Source organism: Chiloscyllium punctatum, chromosome 10 (genome assembly GCF_047496795.1).
Source record: "Chiloscyllium punctatum isolate Juve2018m chromosome 10, sChiPun1.3, whole genome shotgun sequence".
Taxonomy (NCBI): Eukaryota; Metazoa; Chordata; class Chondrichthyes; order Orectolobiformes; family Hemiscylliidae; genus Chiloscyllium; species Chiloscyllium punctatum.
The window spans coordinates 75,181,935-75,205,880 of record NC_092748.1 but is presented as its reverse complement, the minus strand read 5'-3'; the positions used below and the strand labels follow the sequence as shown (position 1 = coordinate 75,205,880).

Below are 23,946 nucleotides of genomic sequence, written 5' to 3'. Positions count from 1 at the left end.
AGCTGGCTCTGGTTCAAGTCACTACAGCATCCTTTGTAGTTATCCTTGAACCTGAATAATGTTTGCACACAAAATAACAAATTGAATCTAGTCTCCAAATCACAGCATTAAATATTCAATTTTACTTATTGGTAGAATGCCATTCCTGTTTATTACGGCCAGTGTTGCATTTTGGGTATGTTAGTAAACCACTGAGAATTACTGATGAGTTGAACCCAGTGAACAGGACATGCTGTTTATGATTTTTTTAAAATTAAAGTAATTTATGTCAAAATCTCTGAATTATGGTCGTGATTTTAGTATATGATAAAATCTCAGTATTCTATTTCTAATGATAGATTAGTTATCTTTGCACTTGGAATGAACCATTAATAATGAGACTTTAAGAGTTGGAACGTTGACTTGAATAGACCAAGATTGCACTTTTTAAACAATGGATTCTTGTCATTTTTGAATGAAGCCTCTTAATTTGATTGAGATTTAAGGCATTTATAATCTAGTAATGTGTCTGAGAATGTTCCTAGGTTGTGGCTTTTCTATAATAGTTTTGTTTGTGAATGCTACTCCATTATATTTCAGAAGTTTATCTTGAAATCCTAATGAATTACAGATGCGTGGAAAGTTTGCTTCCTCCAAACTTGACAAATCTGCAAAGTTGCGCAAAAACTAAAATAGCATCAGCAGTATGTAGAGACTAGTAAAAAGAACATTGTTCTTATTAAGGATAATTGGATCACTGATACTGGCTCTGCATTTCACAGAAAACAATTGGGCTTTCAGCCTTCCTGTTTTGTTGAAGTTGTAGCTGGCTCTTGCCTGAGGACTGAAGATTGTTCCCATCCTTTTTCAGAGACAGACGATCAGGATGCAGTTCTCTGTCTGTACAAGACTGAAAATGACTGTGTCATGAGGTTTACTTATTCAGAACACGACAGTGGAAAATCTGTTCTTACTGCTTTGAAGGAACCAGGTTTGTGTGTTTCTATTTTTATGAATTCTCTCTCATACAAACTCAATCTCCTTTCCACCCACACAAACATGCTTATGTTCTCACTCTTTTGCACAGCAGACACCTCGGATGCATCTGGTCAACTTGTCTGCCTCACTGACTTTTGTGGTGTTTTATCATAGCTTGCTGCTAAGTAAGAAAATAAGTCATGTAGGAGGTTATCTCATATGTAATACATGTTCTGTCTGTGTATACAAAGTTTAAAAACTGAAAAGTAGTGTTATATGGAAATTCATAGTACCACTAATCAAAGGTAACATTTCAATATTCCTCGCTTCACTCATCTGATTTTTTTTTCAGAGATAAAAGGGAATCATTTTTTTATCTGTTGTATTTGCAAGTCTCAATGTTGTTTGATTCCCCATAGCACTTCATTTGGAAAATGTTCCAAATGTAATGACACATAAATACAAAATTGTCAGTTCTCAGTTTGTTGGATGTCATGAATTCAAATTCAGGACTTGAGTATATGATGAAAATTGGCACAGTACTGGTGGAGTGTTTTTTTTTGGATCAGGCACAAATTTGAAGGCACACCCTTCTTTGGGTGGATGTTAAAAATCCCACGGCATTTCCAAACCCACAAAGAAAGTAAATAATTTGATCGTTTTTTTGTTGTACTGTTCATCATACCTAGTTGTGTTTGAGAAAAAGTTCAGTGAACATAAAAGCAACTGGTTGCTTTGAACTTTGGGTATCAGTGTGGAAAATTGTTTACAAATATAGCAGACAGTGAAGTATTTTGTGTGATGACACAAATTAAGAATTTTAAATCTGTAATGCTCAACATCTCAATTGATGGATATCTCAGAGAATCATGTGAGAAACAGTTATGCTGCTCTAAATCTTTGAGAGTGCAGCTCTCATGCTGTGTTTTGACCTATTTCATCTCATTATGGAGAAGTACAGTTCCCATCAGCAGTCATGAACTAAGCAGCTAACAAGGCAGCCAGGCTTTCTATTGTACAGAGACTTTAACTGGAAAGTGCCTGACTGCCAATGTCATTTAAGGATAGAAAATAACCTGGTTCTGTGCCAGGGTTAAGTGTTCCCTGACTGCTGAAATAAGAAATGTGTTACATAATATGAAAATTGTTGAGTGCACTGTTTACTTTTTGAGTGTGGCTACAAAACATACCTTATGCAAACCTTCATGGAGTGTTGTGGCTTTCGCTGCAAGTGACATCATACAATGTTTATATCTTCTATCTTCATTAAAGGTTATATAAGTTAACTTTTCCATATCCCCCTAAACCTGTGCTGCATCCTCTTTCTGTCCACTTTCAGTTAGACCATAAGACATAGGAGTGGAAGTAAGGCCATTCGGCCCATCGAGTCCACTCCACCATTCAATCATGGCTGATGCGCATTTCAGCTCCACTTGCCAGCGTTCTCCCCGTAGCCCTTAATTCCTCTAGACAACAAGAATCTATCAATCTCGGCCTTGAAGACATTTAGCGTCCCGGCTTCCACTGCACTCCGTGGCAATGAATTCCACAGGCCCACCACTCTCTGGCTAAAGAAATGTCTCCGCATTTCTGTTCTGAAATGACCCCCTCTAATTCTAAGGCTGTGTCCACGGGTCCTAGTCTCCTCGTCTAACGGAAACAATTTCCTAGCATCCACCTTTTCCAAGCCATGTATTATTTTGTACGTCTCTATTAAGTCTCCCCTTAATCTTCTGAACTCCAACGAATACAATCCCAGTATCCTCAGCCGTTCCTCATATGCTAGACCTGTCATTCTAGGGATCATCCGTGTGAATCTCCGCTGGACACGTTCCAGTGCCAGTATGTCCTTCCTGAGGTGTGGGGACCAAAACTGGACATAGTACTCCAAATGGGGCCTAACCAGAGCTTTATAAAGTCTTTGTAGTACATCTCTGCTTTTATATTCCAACCCTCTTGAGATAAGAGACAACATTGCATTCGCTTTCTTAATCACGGACTCAACCTGCATGTTTACCTTTAGAGAATCCTCGACTAGCACTCCCAGATCCCTTTGTGCTTTGGCTTTATTAATTTTCTCACCATTTAGAAAGTAGTCCATGCTTTTATTCTTTTTGCCAAAGTGCAAGACCTCGCACTTGCTCACGTTAAATTCCATCAGCCATTTCCTGGACCACTCTCCCAACCTGTCTAGATCCTTCTGTAGCCTCCCCACTTCCTCAGTACTACCTGCCTGTCCACCTAACTTCATATCATCGGCAAACTTCGCTAGAATGCCCCCAGTTCCCTCATCCAAATCATTAATATATAATGCGAACAGCTGTGGCCCCAGCACCGAACCCTGCGGGACACCGCTCGTCACCGGCTGCCATTCTGAAAAAGAACCTTTTATCCCAACTCTCTGCCTTCTGTTAGACAGCCAATCCTCAATCCATCCCAGCAGCTCACCTCGAACACCATGGGCCCTCACCTTGCTCAGCAGCCTCCCGTGTGGCACCTTATCAAAGGCCTTTTGAAAGTCTAGATAGACCACATCCACTGGGTTTCCCTGGTCTAACCTACTTGTTACCTCTTCAAAAAATTCCAACAGGTTTGTCAGGCATGACCTCCCTTTACTAAATCCATGTTGACTTGTTCTAATCAGACTCTGCTCTTCCAAGAATTTAGAAACCTCATCCTTAATGATGGATTCTAGAATTTTACCAACAACCGAGGTTAAGCTGATTGGCCTATCATTTTCCATCTTTTGCCTTGATCCTTTCTTGAACAAGGGGGTTACAACAGCCATCTTCCAATCATCCGGGACCTTTCCTGACTCCAGTGACTCTTGAAAGATCTCAACCAATGCCTCTGCTATTTCCTCAGCAACCTCTCTCAGAACTCTAGGGTGTATCCCATCGGGGCCAGGAGATTTATCAATTTTAAGACTTTTTAACTTTTCTAGCACTATCTCTTTCGTAATGGCAACCATACTCAACTCAGCCCCGTGACACCCTTTAATTTTTGGGATATTACTCATGTCTTCCACTGTGAAAACTGACGCAAAGTACTTGTTAAGTTCTCCTGCTATTTCCTTATCTCCCATCACTAGGCTTCCTGCATCAGTTTGAAGTGGCCCAATGTCTACTTTTGCCTGTCGTTTGTTTCTACATCCTTCAGCCTCAAACTTCAGATCAAATGCCTGCTATGTTGCCACTGGCCTGCATCTTCCAGTCAACAGCGATGCTGTGTACATGACAGGACCGTGTTCATTGTAACTGCTGGTGAAAAATTTCCCAATGCAATGCTATTGCCCATTTCTTTTGGGGTCCCCTAAACCTGGCTGCAGTAGAATTGCATGTTGCAACATCTGGGAAAGCCAGTTGATTGCAATAGAGTTAGCGGGAAATGTGAAGGTATGCCTCACTTTTTGCAGCAGAAAATGGATATTCACATACATTTACAGGTATAGACTTTAAATGAATAAGGTGAGTGAATATGTATTTAATTGGATTGGATTGGAATGGGGTTGATCAAGTGGAAGATTTTCCATGTTCTTTGCAGCTTGCAACACATTATCGATGAGGATGAGCCCCTTGCCAAGACCTTCCCTACGCCTCCACTTCTTGCCTTTAAACAACCTTTAAACAGATCATTGTTTGCAGCAAACAGCCCATCCTTCAGGAAAACATGGACCACAACACAGTACAACTCTGTCATGGCAACCACTGCAAGACATGTCAGAGTGTTGACATGGATACCACCATTACATGGGGACACCACCCACCATGTATGTGGCAGATACTCATATGACTCAGCCAACGTTGTCTATTTCATACGCTGCAGGCAAGGATGCCCCAAGGCATGGTACATTGGTGAGACTAAGCAGAAGCTAGGACAACGGATGAATGTATACCCTGCAACAAACACCACACAGGAACCTTCCCTCCCAGTCGGGGAACACTTCTGCGGTCAGGGACATTCAGCTTTGGATCTTCGTGTAACCGTCCTTCAAGGCAGACTTCGGGATATGCAACAACGCAGAGTGGCCGAGCAGATGCTGATAGCCAAGTTCGGAACCCATGAGGATGGCCTCAACTGGGACTTTGGGTTTATGTCACACTACAGGTAGCCCCACTGCACTATACACTCTCTCATACACACACATGCTCTTACATACTCTCACAATCGCACAGACCCTCTCATATACACACACACACACACACTCTCCTCATACACATATACATGCACACCCTACACACTCACCCATGCACACATCCTCTCACACACCTCGCAGGCTTATACTCCATCACACATTCACACACTTTACCAAGCATGCACACATGCAAACACACTCTCTGTCTTTCTCTCATGCATGCGTGCACACAAGTCTATGTAGTGAATTTGCATTTGCAGAATTACATTTGCAGACACATTCTATTTTGCTCAAAAAGCACACAACCTGCAGGCTATAGTTCCACAGCTACCTGATGAAGGAACAGCGGTCTGAAAGCTAGTGCTTCCAAATAACATCAGGTTTATAATCCAGCTGATTTATGTGATTTATAACTTTGTCCACCCCAGCCCACAACCAGTTCCTCCACATCATGGCCTTCATCAGTGAATGATTCACACAGCAATTTACACCACTTTATCCTCTTACCACTGCACCCCTCCCAACTACATTGTGAGAGTGGGCAAAAAGTCTTGGAAATGAATTTAATGAGGAAAATGAGAGATCATGAACTTTGGTAGGAAGAATCAGAATGCAGACTATTACTTAAATGATTTGGAATTGCAACTTTTTTTTTAAAAAGTGCTGTGCAGAGGGATCTAGGTATTCCTGTGTATGAAACTCAACATTAGCAAGTACGGACAGCAAGTGACTCAAAAGGCAAATGGCATTTTGGCCTGTAATGCTAGGAGGTTGAGTTTCAAAGTTGGGAGGTCTTGTTACGGCTGTGTTTGGTGAGGCAACACCTGAAATATCCGCATACAGATTTTGTCCCTTTGTTTAAGAAAGGATGTACTGACAATGGTGACAATTCAAAAAATTCAGATAGCTGATTCCTATAATGAAGGTGTTGATTTATCAAGAATGTCTAAACAAGTTAAGCTTATATTCATTGGTGCTTATGAAGTTGAGTGGTGGTCTTCATGAAATAAATAAGATTGTGAGGGGTTGACAGGATAAATGTTGAGAAGGTGTGTCCACTACTGGAGTTATCTTGAATGAGAAGACATGGTTACAGAATAATAGACTTTTATTTAAAACTGAGGTGCAAAGAAATTTCTTCTCCCAGAGAGTAGTGAATGACTGGAAGTCAGAGTATTGCGGAGGCTGGATCACTTACCTTCTCTTTAAATAAAATTTAAATACATTTTTGAAATACCAAAGAGTTGAGGGTTCTAATGGCACAGATGAGACTTGCACTAGTTCAGCCATGATCTTGGGGAATAGTGAGACACGCTTGAGGGTCCAAAATGCTCTTTTTTTTATGTTTCCCCCTCAACATAACGTTTCAATAGAACTTTGTTTTCCTCATTTCTTAATTACTTTGCTAATCCTCTTCCCACACAATCCCTGATTCAGTCACTTTCAACCTAGCAACTTAACAATTCCTAGACAACCTTTCTGAATTTTTTAAAAATTCGTTCATGGGATAGGGTATCACTGGCTAGGGAATCATTTATTGTCCATCTCCTAGTGCCGAGAGGACAGTTAAGAGTCGATCACATTGTAGCCAGACCAGGTAAGAATGGCGGTTTCCTTCCTTAAAGGACATTCGTGAACCAGATGGATTTTTCCTTACATTCAGCAATTGTTTCATGCTCCTCATTAGACTCTTAATTCCAGATATTTATTGAATTCAAATTCCACCATCTGCCGTGGCAGGATTCACACCCCGGTCCCCTGGTTGCCTGGGTCTCTGGATTAACAATGCAGCAATAATATCACTAGGCTCTTCTGGTGGCTCTTGTCGGTATTCTGGTCTTCAGTATATCTTGGCCCTGTGTCACAGACAGTTGGTTCCTCTCCTGCTGCTTCGGAAGCAGCACTGGATGTACTTAAACCATCTTTTCTCCCTGACATTAACCACAAATGCGAAGCAGGCAAATTACTCGTTACTTGTTGTGCTTTAGAATGTGTGCACAACGTGCAGATGGATTAAAAATAGGTTTCTGCCACTTGCCATTAGAAAGCAAAATTTACTTTCAATCTTCTGCCAATTTAATTTCCAATTTTCATCCTGCTTTCAGGAAGTTAACATTCTGCCTGAAATTAGTGAACCAAATGGGGTTTTCCTGACAATCGACAACAGATTCATGGTCGTCATTAGACTCTTAATTCCAGATTTTTATTGAATACAGATTCTACCATCTGCCAAGGCAGGATTCAAACCTGGGTCCCCAGAACATTATCTGGGTCTCTGGATTAACAGTCCATCAATAACAGTACTATGCTGTCAACTCCCTCTAGTGCTTCATGCAACCGAGTTGTTCAAGTGCTTACAGTGTTTCTCCTCCTGCATTGGGATCGTCATTGCACATCCTTTTCAATTAATACCCCAGCTTTTCTTTCCTTGATACCTACCCATGTTATTCTAACCATTTGGTTTGTCTCGAGCACCATCTTATTTTTGATTATGCGTAATTATCTCTCTGCCTTGATTAATCCGTTCATAGGTCAACCCTTCACTTGTTATTCAGTTGTTGACACTTTACTCACACCATTTGATACTTCTGATCACCTGCAAAAACTTGTTATCCAGTCTGTCGACAATCCATTCACACTACAGTGGGCTCTGATATAACACGATAGTTATGTTCTCGTGTGACCTTGAGTTTTAAGAAAATCATGCAATAGCCGCGCCATTTAAACTAATGGGGCTGGAATCATGTTATAGCCAATACAGGTAAGCAAAGTGCATGTCATACAAATAACCGTCGAAGTTATTCAAAAGCGTTAAAGCCATTTTGCATTGAGGAAACATGGTTATAGCAGATTCTGGACTAGTGGTGCTGGAAGAGCACAGCAGTTCAGGCAGCATCCAAGGAACAGCGAAATCGACGTTTCGGGCAAAAACCCTTCATCAGGAATAAAGGCAGTGAGCCTGAAGCGTGGAGAGATAAGCTCGAGGAGGGTGGGGGTGGGGAGAGAGTAGCATAGAGTACAATGGGTGAGTGGGAGAGGGGATGAAGGTGATAGGTCAGGGAGGAGAGGGTGGAGTGGATAGGTGGAAAAGGAGATAGGCAAGTAGGACAAGTCCAGACAAGTCATGGGGACAGTGCTGAGTTGGAAGTTTGGAACTAGGGTGAGGTGGGGGGAAGGGGAAATGAGGAAACTGTTGAAGTCCACATTGATGCCCTGGGGTTGAAGTGTTCCGAGGCAGAAAATGAGGCATTCTTCCTCCAGGCATCTGGTGTGAGACAGCGGCAGTGAAGGAGGCCCAGGACCTCCATGTCCTTGGCAGAGTGGGAGAGGGGAGTTGAAATGTTGGGCCACAAGGCGGTGTGGTTGATTGATGCGGGTGTCCCGGAGATGTTCCCTAAAGCGCTCTACGAGGAGGCGCCCAGTCTCCCCAATGTAGAGGAGACCGCATCGGGAGCAACGGATACAATAAATGATATTAGTGGATGTGCAAGTAAAACTTTGGAAATGGAAGGCTCCTTTAGGACCTTGGATAGAGGTGAGGGAGGAGGTGTGGGCACAGGTTTTACAGTTCCTGCAGTATAGGGGAAAGTGCCAGGATGGGAGGGTGGTTTGTTTGGGGGCGTGGACCTGACCAGGTAGTCACAGAGGGAACAGTCTTTGTGGAAGGTGGAAAGGGGTGGGGAGAGAAATATATCCCTGGTGGTGGGGTCTTTTTGGAGGTGGCAGAAATGTCGGCAGATGATTTGGTTTTTGCGAAGGTTGGTAGGGTGGAATGTGAGCACCAGGGGCGTTCTGTCCTTGTTACGGTTGGAGGAGTGGGGTCTGAGGGTAGAGGTGCGGGATGTGGAGGAGATGTGTTGGAGGGCATCTTTAACCACGTGGGAAGGGAAATTGCATTCTCTAAAGAAGGAGGCCATCTGGTGTGTTCTGTGGTGGAACTGGTCCTCTTGGGAGCAGATATGGCAGAGGCGGAGGAATTGGGAATATGGGATAGTTTTTTTGCAAGAGGTAGGGTGGGAAGAGGTGTAATCCAGGTAGCTGTGGGAGTCGGTGGGTTTGTAAAAAAATGTCAGTGTCAAGTTGGTCGTTATTAATGGAGATGGAGAGGTCCAGGAAGGGGAGGGAGGTGTCAGAGGTGGTCCAGGTAAATTTAAAGTCAGGGTGGAATGTGTTGGTGAAGTTGATGAATTGCTCAACCTCCTCGCGGGAGCACGAGGTGGCGCCAATGCAGTCATCAATGCAGCGGAGGAAGAGGTGGGGAGTGGTGCCGGTGTAATTACGGAAGATCAACAGACTGTATTTGTACTTATCTGTTGACACTTTTAATTGCCTGGAATTATCTTGCCATTATCTCTCAACTTGTATATTCTGTGCCTGTGTGCTTCCCTCCACTTTACCTGATGACGGAGCAGCACTTCAAACATTGGTGATTTTAAATAAACCTGTTGGATTGTAACCTAATGTCATGTGACTTTTGGTTTTGTTCACTCCTGCCACCACCAGTACCTCCACATCATGGTTTTCCTTTCCTTGTCATCAATGTCAGTTTCCAAGTGTGTTTTTAACATTGAACTGCCCTCGTGAGGTTCTCAGGGATATGTTGACCAATGGTTTCCTGTCCTAATTCCATCATATTATCTTTGTAGATCAAACTTCTTTGGATTCCTCCATTTCATCATCTAAACCAACATCATGAGAGTCACCTTCCATGTTAACCGACAGTGCCCAATTCAGTTCCTTTCAGGGCTTCCCTCGATCCCAGAACAATCTATATTCCATCAGGCTATCAAAAGCAGGACATTTCCTGGTTCTGCATATAGGACCTGAGAGATATGGTCATGGATGTTGGAATTTTCATTACAGGGTCAACGTTGAGCCTGGCAACATTGAAAGAGTGCAGAGGTTGCCAAGTGAATGGTGTGGGGGTGGGAATCTGTACAGAAGATCTGCCTTTGTGCTCTAGTACTTACTTTTAAAAAGATAATAAAACAAAATACAGCTCTTAACACTCACAGCCACTATACCCATTGCATCCTTCATGCAAATCATGTCGCAACGGCTTCAATACCTCATAGTCTCTATGTAGACCTATGCCTCTCCAGCCACTCCAAAATCCTCTTACACTCTATCCTAATCATCATATCAACATAGTACACCAACCCATTTCCCCTCCACTATTACTCCTTGATCTTACGTTGATCATGGGCAGACCACAGGACACATGGAAAGATGAAATGAAATAACCTAAGTGTCTTTTGATGGGTTCACTATGTTAAAAATACTCCCACTCATAAAACAAATTCACTACATTTAACTTCCTTCAACTAGGTAATCTCTTATAACCACAAAGTTTCATTGAAGTGCACAATTGCTTATAAAAACATGCATTAGTCTTCGTGATCCCACTTCAATGAGTCTATAACCACTTAAAACTGTTAATCAAATTGTGAAATGACAGCTATACTGCAATAATAATAGAAGATTGTGAATTCAGTCATGCAGGACTAATTCAGTAATGGTAGCTCTCAAGAATAGAGTGAAATAACCAGAATGTTTTCAATGCTTCATACATTTTTGTTCAAGGATTTGACAGTCAGGAGTTTTAAATACCTTGACAACTTGACATTTTTTCTTTCGTGCTTTTGACAAGTCTGTTCCCTGTTCCTAAACCTGGGCCTATTGGGTCTAATCTGGTCACATCGTGTTTCACGTGCCTGGATTACCAAAAGCAGATGTGACCAGAGATAGCTGGTGGTTTATATGGATAGCTGTCTTCATGAAACATAAATGTACAAAATACAACCTTGTCCCATACCGAATCCTTGCAAAATGATAGGTTCACGTTTCCATGGGGACCTCTTAAGACAGTAAGACATAGGAGTAGTCATAGGCCAGTCAGCCCATTGAGTCAGCTCTGCCATTCAATGAGATCATGGGTGAACTGATAATCTTCAACTCCACTTTCCTGCCTTTTCCCCATAATCCTTGGTTCTCTTACTGATTGAAAATCTCTTTAGATCAACCTTGAATACAATAAATGATCCAATAAATAATTTCATAGATTCAATACACTTTGAGAAGAAATTCCTCCTCACCTTTTCTTACATGAGAACATTTTATTCTTAGAATATGCTGTTTAGTCCGAGAATCTCCCAAAAAGGGCAACAACCTGTGTCTTTATCTACCCTGGCAGGTTTCTCAGAATCTTGTGTGTTTCAATAAGGTTGCCTCTCATTCTTCTAAACTGCAATGAGTACAGGCCCAACCTACTCAGTTATTCTTTATCTTTAAATCTTCTCTATACTGCCTGCAAAGCCAGCATACCTTTCCTTAGATAAGGAATTTAAAAGTGTTCAGAATTGATTTTTGGACTCCTGCACCTTTTTTGGAATGAAGCTTTTATTATTGCAAAAATCTCAAACCTACTATAAACCAAATCATCCGCTGACATTTCCGCCACCTCCAAATATACCTCACCACCAGGGATATATTTCCCTCCCCACCCCTTTCCGTCTTCCGCAAAGACCGTTCCCTCCGTGACTACCTGGTCAGGTCCACGCCCCCCAACAACCCACTCTCCCATCCTGGCACCTTCCCCTGCCACTACAGGAATTGCAAAACCTGCACCCACACCTCCTCCATCACCTCCATCCAAGGCCCTAAAGGAGCCTTCCACATCCATCAAAGTTTTACTTGCACATCCACTAATATCATTTATTTTATCCGTTGCTCCCGATGCAGTCTCCTCTACATTGGGGAGACTGGGCGCCTCCTAGCAAAGCGCTTTAGGGAACATCTCCGGGACTCTCGCACCAATCAACCACATCACCCTGTGGCCCAACATTTCAACTCTCCCTCCCACTCTGCCAAGGACATGGAGGTCCTGGCCCTCCTTCACCTCCGTTCCCTCACCACCAGACGCCTGGAGGAAGAACGCCTCATCTTCCGCCTCGGAACACTTCAACCCCAGGGCATCAATGTGGACTTCAACAGTTTCCTCATTTCCCCTTCCCCCACCTCATCCCAGTTCCAAACTTACAGCTCAGCACTGTCCCCATGACTTGTCCTACCTGCCTATCTTCTTTTCCACCTATCCACTCCACCCTCTCCCCTCCTCCCCTGACCTATCACCTTCATCCCCTCCCCCACTCACCTATTGTACTCTATGCTACTTTCTCCCCACCCCCACCCTCCCCTCACCTATTTCTCCACCCTTCTGGCTCTCATTCCTGTATTCCTGATGAAGGGCTTTTGCCCGAAACGTTGATTTTACTGCTCCTCAGATGCTGCCTGAACTGCTGTGGTCTTCCAGCACCACAAATCCACTAAAAGGTGTTAGCATGTGGCTGTTCTAGAACTGTATGTAGTTGAAAAATGAAAAATTGAAGCTGTAGCTTTTGGTCCATCCCATATTTTCCGATTGATTCCATCCTTCTGCTGTGCTATTTGCTTAGGCTGAATTAGATGGTCGATGATCATTCTTAACTCAGAGCTGAAGTTCAAGCCCCATACCATCTATTATCAAAAATATTTTCATTCTTGAAGCCAATTTCAACAAGAAGTTGTAGTTTTTATAAAATACTTTTAGTAACAACAGTGTTTTACAGGAAATGTTCCAAAAATAAAATGAGTATTTATTGCATGGTACTAGACTTTGAATTCTGTTTTTGCAGAATGAAGTAGACCTATTGAGCAATTCTTTTATTTAATGGTCTGTTCTTATTTTACAGAATGTGCAAGTGAAACTGATCCAGTAACCGTATTGATAGCTGTAGTTGGTAGTATTTTGACAGTGGGCATTGTTTTGCTTGCCATTTGGAAACTGGTTGTCACTATTCATGATAGAAGAGAGTTCGCCAGATTTCAAAATGAAAGGTCCAGAGCCCGATATGAGATGGTAAGTTTTTTAAGTTATGTATCAATATTCGAGAATTGCTATCGGAATTATTGAGCAAATGATGTATTGGCAGGTAACCAATGACTTTTGAACACAGATGTCAGAGTCCTACAATATTTCTGCAATACCTATGAGTTTAAAATTAATTGATGTCTTATTTCCTTTTCTATTCATCAGATTCTTTCAGTCTCTTCAGCTAAATCTTTCTTTACTGGAAACTAGACAATAGATATTTCTCCAAATGTAAAAACTCTGTAAAAAGATATTTGCAGATTTTGACATGTATTAGGAGAACATGTGATATGATCAAAACTGATGTTACTGTTAGACAAGTCAGCTTCCAGAATGAAATCTGGCTTGTAGACCATATATTGTTTTTTTTTCCAAATTAACATGATATCATTTCTCTGAAACATAGCACGCCAGGTCGAAGATTTGATTTTAACCATTAATACCTAAAGGTTCATAGCTCCTTGAAAGTGGAGTCGCAGGTAGATAGGATAGTGAAGAAGGTGTTTGGTATGCTTTCTTTTATTGGTCAGAGTATTGAATACAGGAGTTGTGAGATCATGTTGTGGCTATACAGGACATTGGTTAGGCCACTGTTGGAATATTGCATGCAATTCTGGTCTCCTTCCTATCGGAAAGATGTTGTGAAACTTGAAAGGGTTCAGAAAAGATTCACAAGGATGTTGCCAGGGTTGGAGGATTTGAGCTATAGGGAGAGGCTGAACAGGCTGGGGCTGTTTTCCCTGGAGCATCAGAGGCTGAAGGGTGACCTTATAGAAGTTTACAAAATTATGAGGGGCATGGATAGCATAAATAGACAAAATCTTTTCCCTGGGGTGGGGGAGTCCAGAACTAGAGGGCATAGGTTTAGGGTGAGAGGGGAAAAGATATAAAGGAGACCTAAGTGGAAATGTTTTCATGCAGAGGGTGGCGCGTGTACAGAATGAGCTGCCAGAGGAAGTGATGGAGGCCGGTACAATTACAACATTTAAAAAGCATTTGGATGGGTATATGAATAGGAAGGGTTTGGAGGGATATGGGCCAGGTGCTGGCAGGTGGGACTTGATTGGGTTGGAATATCTGGTCGGCATGGACAGGCTGGACCAAAGGGTCTGTTTCCATGCTGTACATCTCTATGAATCTATAAAAGACAAAATTGTTTGCCTAACCCTAACAATGTTACCCAGATTCTTTTCTGTATCACATTTAGCAATTTCTACATCAAACATAGTACTTTTGTGAGATACAATCTGCTTTGCATTCAGTCTGCTACTGACTTGCTCAACTGCTGAATTTTTTTTTTGTGAGAGAATGGGCCTGGTCTTCAAATTTTGACCAAAGCTGACTGTCTGGAAGCCTCTGCCATCTTCAGATTGCACTTAACACAGGTTCTCCCCAGTGAGTTAGAGGTCACAAAAGAGACTGTGAGATGCTCAAAGGAGCTGGTAGCAGAATAGAGTATTTTGTGAATTTAGTAGGCGCTCACCTAAACCATAAAATTAAACACATCTTCGGCCTTTGAATTAGATTAGATTAGATTAGATTACTTACAGTGTGGAAACAGGCCCTTCGGCCCACTAATTAGTGGTTGGGCAATAATTGGAACAATGCTAAATTCACTCATGCAAATTCTATCTTATTTGGTTGGTCCGTGGTTTTGGTGGGGACAAAAAAACTGCATAAGATTCCACTTTTAAGTACTCTTTGTTAACTCTCACTTTGTTTTCCCTTTCAGGCGACCAATCCACTGTACAGACAACCCATAACCACACATACTGTGGAGATTCTTTCATCAATGCATAACATATCTTACAATGGTATAGTTGACTGAAAATGGGGAGTAGGACTGCATTGATAACTGTGCCATCAATTTGTACCTAACTGGGATTTCGTTCCTGAATTTGGCAACTGGAAATTCTGCCATTCGTCCTTCGTTGGCAAGGTTGAAATGAACTGCATTCTGCACAGAAGAAGACTCAGTACTAGGCATCTGCCTGAATTAGACAAAATATCTTAGTCAATAGTCCAAAGCACACAATTCTATTATTCTTGGACAAGAAAATATTTCATTAGGTTTATTGCCTAGATATGGGATGATGGAAATAAAAATTGCAACTTTTTTGGCACAGGTAAACTTTTCAAGAAAGCTTGTTTTGATATGACAAAAAATATAAAGCTTGGGACTTTTAAGGCTTTTTTAAATAACAAAGTTGGTTACATTAAATCTGTGACAAATGTTTTTAGCATAACAAAAACTAACAAGTAGTTAATATGAGCACAATACCTCTGAATTGAGCAGAAATTGGCATTTTCTACTTATATCTGCTTAGCAGAAATAAAATCATATGGCAACATTCCTTTGATTGTAGAAATATCGGGATAGTCTTCACTGATTCCACCAGCTGAAAACAGTATGGTAACACCCTAAAATAACAGGATAATGCTTCCTGCCTTGTTACTATTTCCAATCTGGTTGGTGCCAAGTTCAGACAGATGAATCGTGAGTCAGGCTGTAGACCATTTTAAGAAGCACGGGTTCAGTGTTGTACCATGTTTGTTATTTTAGTATTGCATTTGTAAACGCCACCCAGTATCGAGTGGCAGTCCAACTTGAGGGAAACTATGTGTAAATAACTTTAAATTTGACATTGTGGAGCTGTAAGGAACAGGAATGCTCCTCACTTGGGTCAGTGTAAAGGGACTGGCCCCCTGCCACATGTGGTTTTCTTCCATTTTAAACTGCCTCCCTGCTCTTTTCAGGCTAGATTGAATTTGCATTGATGGCCATCAGACTGCCCAATTTTGCCGTGGCCTAGAGTGACTGGGCTGCCACAGAGTATTCATTTTTGCTTGCTGCTTTCTGGACCTGTGATAATGAAGTAAATAAAAAACAATGACTGCAGATGCTGGAAACAAGGACAGAACGCCCCTGGTGCTCACCTTCCACCCTACCAACCTTCGCATAAACCACATCATCCGACGACATTTCTGCCACCTCCAAACTGACCCCACCACCAGGGATATATTTTTCTCTCCACCCATTTCTGCTTTCCGCAAAGACCGTTCCCTCCGTGACTACCTGGTCAGGTCCACGCCCCCCAACAACCCACCCTCCCTTCCTGGCACCCTCCCCTGCCACTGTAGAAATTGTAAAACCTGCACCCACACCTCCTCCCTCACCTCCATCCAAGGCCCCAAAGGAGCCTTCCACATCCATCAAAGTTTCACCTGCACATCCACCAATATCATTTTTTGTATTTGTGGCTCCCAATGTGGTCTCCTCTACATTGGGGAGACTGGACGCCTCCTAGCAGAGCGGTATAGGGAACATCTCCGGGACACCCGGACCAATCAACCCCACCGCCCTGTGGCCCAACATTTCAACTCCCCCTCCCACTCTGCTGAGGACATGCAGGTCCTGGGCCTCCTCCACCGCCGTTCCCTCACCACCAGACGCCTGGAGGAAGAACGCCTCATCTTCTGCCTCAGAACATTTCAACCCCAGGGCATCAATGTAGATTTCATCAGTTTCCTCATTTCCTCTTCCCCCTCCTCACCCCAGCTCCAGCCTTCCAGCTCAGCACCGTCCCCATGACCTGTCCTACCTGCCTATCTTCCTTTCCATCTATCCACTCCACCCTCTTCTCTGACCTATCACCTCCATCCCCACCCCCATTCACCTATTGTACTCTATGCTACTTTCTCCCCACCCCACCTCCCCTTCTCATTTATCTCTCCACTCTGTAGGCATCCTGCCTCCATTCCTGATGAAGGGCTTTTGCCCATGTCTATTTTCCTAATTCTCAGATGCTGCCTGACCTGCCTTTCCAGCAGCACTCTAATCTAGCCTGTGATAATGAAGCCTATCCCTCAAAATGGACTATACCTCCTTGGAAGTATCCTATGCAACTGACAGCCCAAGCCTCCCCATTGTAATAGTTTACCTCACTGTGCCACAGCTATTGTTTCCTGATTGGCTATACTAGGCTACTGATGCAAAATATCAATGTTATATAATTTTATACTAGTTAAAGAGTTTGTAGAATTTTATTCATTGAAGTCCTGATGAGACTTGTGAAAGGTGACTGATTGTGTCAACATTCTGGCATTAATGCTTGTTATTTTGTTTGATTCTTTTACGCATGAAAAATAGCATGGATAGCACTGTGCTATTAAAGTGCTCTGGAACAGATTTCATTTCGGTGACATGAACTGCCTTGTACTTTCTAAAATGTTAATGTAGTCCAGTTATGCAGCATCTTTACTTGTAAAACCATGTTAACACAGAAAATAGCACTTTCAAAAATTATTTCAGTTAATCAACTTGACATCAGTAATACAATATGATAGTCCAAATTTCTTTTTGCTTACAGTCCTACAGTTTCTCCTTATGTACTTTCTATAAACCTTTGCTGTTCATTGGTTGCAACAATTCAACTTTGGTGTCATATTCTGGTTGTCTAACCATTCATGTGGCATGAATCAACATGTTTTGTTTTAAAAAACGTTCTTGGGTATAGTAGTGCTAATCCTCATTAACATAAAATGACCAAGAAATGAATTGGTGCCTTAGGTTAACCTATACCCCTGAGAATTGTGGTCGTTGTTAAATATAGCCAGTATTACATATTATTTAGCAGGGTATTTGGTTCCTGTTGATTTTGAAGTACCACATTCTCTCTGACTGCCAGTGATTTAATACACAACTCATGTAAATTAATGGCAAAGAACTTCAAAAAAAAGGATCAAGTAAAATTGTAAGTGCCTTCCTCCAACTGACTTAAATAAATGAAGCATCCCCTTCTAAGATTATAATTAGTATTTTGTAAACGTGATAAGGTTAGAGGATAAATCAGTTAACTCGTATATTTAAAATAAGTTTTATGAATAGGAATATGAATTTTTTTTCTGTATTTGTGCCCATGGGAGACTACCTCAATCACTACTAGCACACACTATCTGAAGTTTTATCTGAATCTGACATATTTTGGGAGTTCTATGAATTTGGAAAATCTATTTGATGGAATCAAGCACAAAAAACTATGCTAAATCTACACAAATACTTGGTTAGGCTATGGTTAGAATGGTACATTAATTTTCAAGATTGTCCTTTGGGAAGGGTGACAAATCAATCAAAATAATTTTAAAAACTTGAGACATGATACACTGTTCATATTAGAACAGAGAAGATTGAGGAATCAGTGTTCAAATTATGAAAGGATTAGTAAGATACAGGATAAAGACATTTTCAGTAGTAATTCAGTAACTAGAGGGTATACCTTTGGAATTGTCATGAAAGAACAAAGGGACAGTTGAGAGACTTTTACACAGGGAGTTGTTTGAATGTAGTTTAACCTACTAGATACTAGGTGAATGAAGAGTACATTTACAAGATGTATAATCCTGGACCAGACTGCCAAATTTATGTTATGATAAGACTTGCATTCAGTAATTTTCAAAGAAGAAAAAGTGTGAGATCCCAGGTACTTAGAGAATAAAGCCCCAAGATTCCATGGTTTTGAAGATTCAATAATGAGTGTTGCTATACAAAGAGAAAACAATAAGTAACCTGTAATATATGTAGCTTAATATGTATACCTGAGGGGAACATGTTATGTTCAAACAACACACAGAGCATATCAAGTAGTAAATGCAATTTCTCAGCAACGTGCTCCCAGATGTTAGTGACACTGAATTGCTAATTCTCCTTCAGATTTTCTGAGGGGTTTCTGTTGTTCTTGTTAAAGACTTAGCTTCAGAACTTCTTCATAAACTTTCTGTCCCAGACTGTTTCAAAATGGCTCACATTCTGGTAGTTCACTCTCCCACCTGGGACAATGATTCTGGATATCTACTCTATCATTTAATCAGCAGCAAAATTTCAGCTTGTTCACAGGCAGCCAGCTTCATCAAGCTGGCTCTGCCCTCCTTTCTCCAAAGTTAAAAATCACACAACACCAGGTTATAGTCCAACAGGATTAATTGGAAGCACTAGCTTTCAGAGCACTGCTCCTTCATCAGGTGGTTCTCCAAGCTTTGATCTTGCTCAGCTGCACAAAGCAAATCCTCTGTTCATTGGCTGCCTTCACCCTCACATTCAGCTGCACTGAACTATTAATGGCACATGGCTTATTCTGAATCCCACAGTTTCCAGAATCTTCTCCTGAGCCATAAACCCAAAATGTAGTTGTACTGTTGTGTCTCCTCTGACTTCTCCTGAATCTTGGTGGTTCAGAGCCTACTTATAGCTGCACCGTTTCAGAATGAAGCCTCTTCTCCCTGCTTCTAAGAAACTGACTGACCAGCAGCCTGAAGGCAAAAAAAGCTGCTTCCTAACTGCCTTGATCCAAATGACTAAATAGACAGTTCAGTGACATATTGAAAACCTCTCAATAATCCTCACTTTGTTCCTAATCAGAATTGAATGTAACTGCTATTTTAAAACATCAAATATCCCCACTCCTTGGAACTCTGTTGGTTGAATGCTACCATTTTCACAAGTTGCTGGCTTACACAGTATAAATTGCATACAACAAAACAACATGCAATAAATGGACTGCAATAGTTCCAGAATGCAGCTCACCTTCTCAAAGACTGTTAAGGAGAGGAAGTAATTACTGGTCTTACCAGTGATGTTCAATTTCTACGAACAAGAAAAGATTATTAGTGAAAATGGTTTCCATGATAAAGAGAATTGTGTAGATATTTGGAAAGTAGGGAACATAAGATCATGTGTTTAGACAGCTGCCTCAAGTGCAATGGACCAAATGACCACTTTCTGTGCTGTAATATTATGATTCTAGGTTAGTTTTTTTTATTTTTATAAGCTTTTCTTTACCACAATTGTTTCGCTGTAAAATTCTAGTGACTTTTATCAATCAATACATTGTTTTCCAATTATATTTTTTCCTTGATTTATTAAACTTGAAGTATGAAATATTTTTAAAATTGTATAGCACAGAAGGAGGCCATCCCCCCATTGTATGTGCACTGGCTTTTTCAAAGTGTTTTCTCATTAGTCCCACACTCCTTCCTGGTTTTCCTCTAATAGTGCTGCATGTTTCTTTGTGAATATACTCAGGTTTAAAGTTAGTACAGAATCTGTTTCTTAAGCATCCAAGTTTAATTAAAACATGAATGATGTTCAAACTAAGTTTGGAAAATGCAAAACAAAATCTGCAAGATGTTTTGCAAAACACTATCGGTGCTTGGGGAAAATAACAAATGAAAACAATCATTTCCTGCCTCTGGTAAGTGAGATTAGTGTTTCTGTCTGTCACTTTGAAAACAGGTCTAATTGTGATTGTTTACAAAATGGCTCAACTTAAAATATTAGATTTCTCATATCACTAGCTGGCATCTTATGCCTATTATTAATTAATCTATTTATTTCCTCATGAAGGTTTTCAGTTTCACTGAAGTTGAATGTTCCAGACAGAGAACATGGTTTCAACAAAGGGATTTAGCCAGCTCACTGTATTGCTAGAACACTCCCTTCATGGACTTTATCCTGTCATCTTTGTGCACATTAGGAAACAGTTCGTGGATTGTAAAGGTGTACTAGCACATAGTTAAATTATTCAGTTGTCAAAATGTTCACTACCTTACTAGAGAGTGTACTGACCTTTCAAGAATTCAGATTTCACTTCAAGCTGAGGACGAGATCAACCATGATATTGTTGAGTATTAGACCAGGTTCTTTTTATTCTTTCGTGGGATTTAAGTGTCGTTCACACTGCCAGCCATATGTTGTCCATTCCTAATTGCCCAAAAACAGAGTGGGAGTAATTAGTGCCCATAATTAGGGAGAAGTTATGAGTCAACCATATGTGGTCTACTCCAGCACTTATTTCTCCTCTTATGTAGATTCCAATCAATAAATCACTAAAAACACGAGACTCATACAAAAAAATTATAAAGCTAATGAAATGTAGTTTTTAACTTTAAGGGACTGAAATACAAAGGGATAAATATGATTGTTTTGAACTGTTCTGGTTAAAGCAGGAATACTGTGGCTACAGGATCAGGACAGAGACTGGAAATTCTGTAATGAATAATTCAACATTCAATGTCTATCCACCAAATGCATAGCATAATCGGGAATATGATTAAATGCTCCACACGTACCTAGATGAGTGCAGCTTTAACAACAGTCTAAATGTTATACAGTCAAAGTGTGGAGCTGGAAAAACACAGCAGGTCATGCAGCATTCGAGGAGCAGGAGAATCGACGTTTCGAGCAGAAGCCCTTCGTCAGGAATAACACTTCAATGGTAAAGCAGCCTGATTGATCAGAATGCTCTTCAACACCTTAAATATTTACTCTCTCCATTAAAGTACAGGGACTCAAGTTTTGTATCATTTACAAGGTGCACTTTTGCAACTTATCACGGTTCCTTCAGCACCTTCCAAATTTGTGTGACCTAAAAGAGCACTAAAGACAGCAGATACATAGGAGCACCATGACCTACAAGTTTCCCTCTAAGCCACACAATGCTGACTTGGAACTACATCACATTCCTTCACTGTTCTAGGTTCAGAATAGTGGTACTCTGTAGGTGTACATGCAATAAATGGACTGCAATAGTTCCAGAATGCAGCTCACCTTCTCAAAGACTGTTAAGGAGAGGAAATAATTACTAGTCTTACCAGTGATGTCCAATTTCTACAAACAAGAAAAGATTATTAGTGAACAACATCCTTGTAGTACTAAACATTTTCTCATCAGAGCCACAATTCCCTGGCCAAGCTATTACACTGCAGTTATTACAATAGTAATAATGTGGGAAATTGACCGGATATTATGCTTGGGCAGTATATGTGTATAGCTTTGGCCATCCATGAGATGCTTCATTCCAGGCATCAAGATTTCACTAGGTACGATGTAGCCTAGTTAACTCTGATGATCCTGTGGCCATCTCTAAGCAGTGTCTGTCCTTTCCAGTAAATAAGATTAATAACTACTTAAACCCAATTGAAAGGCAGTACCTCCAACAGTACAGCATCCTTACTGTAACTTGACTAAACTGCTACCCTAACTTTCAGTTCACAAATTTTTCACTCAGAAGCGAAAGTGCTGCTGTGGATGCACAGTTGACACCTGTCGATATCATACTTTGCCATTAATCACAATCTCAACTGAATCCACCAGATCAAAACTGGGAACGCAGAAATTGGGTTCTCCATGATGATTAGCTTACATGAGTCCCTTCAGTGATTGTCTACTGATAGCTTTTCCTGTAAGAAGGTAGATGAAGACCAAAAATTCGGAAAACAAGTGATATATGTCAAGCAATTTACATGAATCTATGAAGGCACGTCATAGTAATATGTTTCTAATTCAAAAGATTTTTATGTGACAATATCAATGTGTTTGCAAGGCACAGGGCATTCTGCAAAATAAAAGGGCATATCGGTAGCTACAAACAGCTACTACTGTCTGATGCTGTATACATTCTGATGGTATGCTGGATTGAAGCAAAGTTCAGTTGGCATATGATGTAAGGGAAATTTATAAATGTAGCAAAAATTAAATCACATTTGACAATCTGTAAGCTGTCATTGGCAGAGTTTGTCTCCATAAGAATGCTCTGCTGTGCAGGGTTTCCAAACTATTTCAAATTCTTTCAGGCAGTTGCAAACACTTGAGTTCTCCTTCTTTAATTTGATGGATTCATTTCTCTTCCATTTATAGCAGGACCAACCTTAAGGACAGTCACCAATTCTGCGACAACTGTTAACTGTTACTGACGTAGAATATTTAATACCCCAGAAATGCAATATATTCTGAAAATTAGTTCAGCCCACCCACCTTTACAGCAAACGTTCATTCTTAAGCATTGAAAATATAAAAAAGTGTCCATACAGCTAGTGTGACAGAACTATAAATCAGTTCCCGTGTGTACGAAACACATTATTTGAAAATAAGATAAGCTGAGTGTGTTTCACTATGATTACATTGAATAAGTACTAATGAATGATTATTGTTTCTGAACTATTCAAATCATACTTGAAATCATTTATGTTGTAAATTCCTGGGACTTTGGAAAAATAATCAGTAAATATTATAGTAAACCTACCGTTTTAATTTTCCAACTCCAGTTATTGCAAACTACTACTTCAACACCAGCTGCATAATGGCACCTCACTCATGCCAAAGCCAAGGGATACACTGTCAAGAGGGAGTATTTAATGCTAAGAAGGGTTTAAGTGGATTAAGCACTCACCATAAAGCTGTCATTGTCCTTACCACTCAGCACTCAGTCTCATACAGCAAATAGCAAATAGAAGCAATGTTTTCTCTAAGTGTCTCTGCAGCCAAGGGGATGTACTGCACAAACCAATTGACATATCAACAACCTGCCCTCCACTTTCAGAAGCCAATGCCAAACATAGACCTTGGGGGTTCATGCAGCAGAAGAAATAATTTGAGGGAACATTGGATGGAAATAGTAGACTAGAAGCTCCAGTTTGTTTTAATTAGGGACACGAAGAATTATTGTTATAATCATAGAATGGTTGTAGCACAGAAGGAGGCCATTTGACCTGCAGTAAAGCATTGGATTTAGGGTGGTTCCTAGACTTGTCAACATCATAGTGTATTTAGTTTTTTTTAAGTGAGAATCTAACACAGATAATCTGGTTAGCTGTAAATTAATTTCATAGAAATTTATTTTTAATTAAGTAGTTGCTAGAGAATAAAAGTGTCAGTCAGCAGGGTAGTAAGGAGCTCCTGCAGAATGTGGGATATCAGTTGACAGTTCAAATGGCCCTGACTACTACATCTGCAGGAAATGCATCCAATTGCAGCTCCTGTCACACCACATGGATCAGTTAGATTGGATAAACTTAGGAACATGCAGGAGTACTAGCAATGTGGTCACACCCCTAATGTTCAGGCAGATAGATGGGTGTTCGCTAGAAGTGGCCAACAGATAATGCAGGAGGC

The 23,946-nt window shown here is 40.9% G+C and overlaps 1 protein-coding gene and 1 long non-coding RNA gene across 3 annotated transcripts in view; one reads left to right on the top strand and one right to left on the bottom strand.

Moving 5' to 3' along the window:
• The window catches only part of itgb5 (integrin, beta 5), a 144,482-nt gene extending 127,047 nt beyond the window's left edge, over positions 1–17,435 (top strand). The window contains exons 13-15 of the mRNA XM_072579543.1: positions 851–970; positions 12,823–12,989; positions 14,734–17,435. Of these exons, the coding sequence (XP_072435644.1) occupies positions 851–970; positions 12,823–12,989; positions 14,734–14,829 (383 nt within the window). The 3' untranslated portion in view covers positions 14,830–17,435. The remainder of the gene's footprint in view (positions 1–850; positions 971–12,822; positions 12,990–14,733) is intronic.
• The window catches only part of LOC140482302 (uncharacterized), a 107,885-nt gene extending 84,723 nt beyond the window's left edge, over positions 1–23,162 (bottom strand). The window contains exons 1-3 of one of the 2 annotated variants that reach the window (XR_011961700.1): positions 23,078–23,162; positions 20,623–20,757; positions 19,582–19,641 (exon numbers count right to left, since the gene is read on the bottom strand). This is a non-coding gene — a long non-coding RNA (uncharacterized lncRNA). The remainder of the gene's footprint in view (positions 1–19,581; positions 19,642–20,622; positions 20,758–23,077) is intronic. The other variant, XR_011961702.1, reaches the window with a different exon arrangement.
• Between the last annotated feature and the right edge of the window lie 784 nt (positions 23,163–23,946).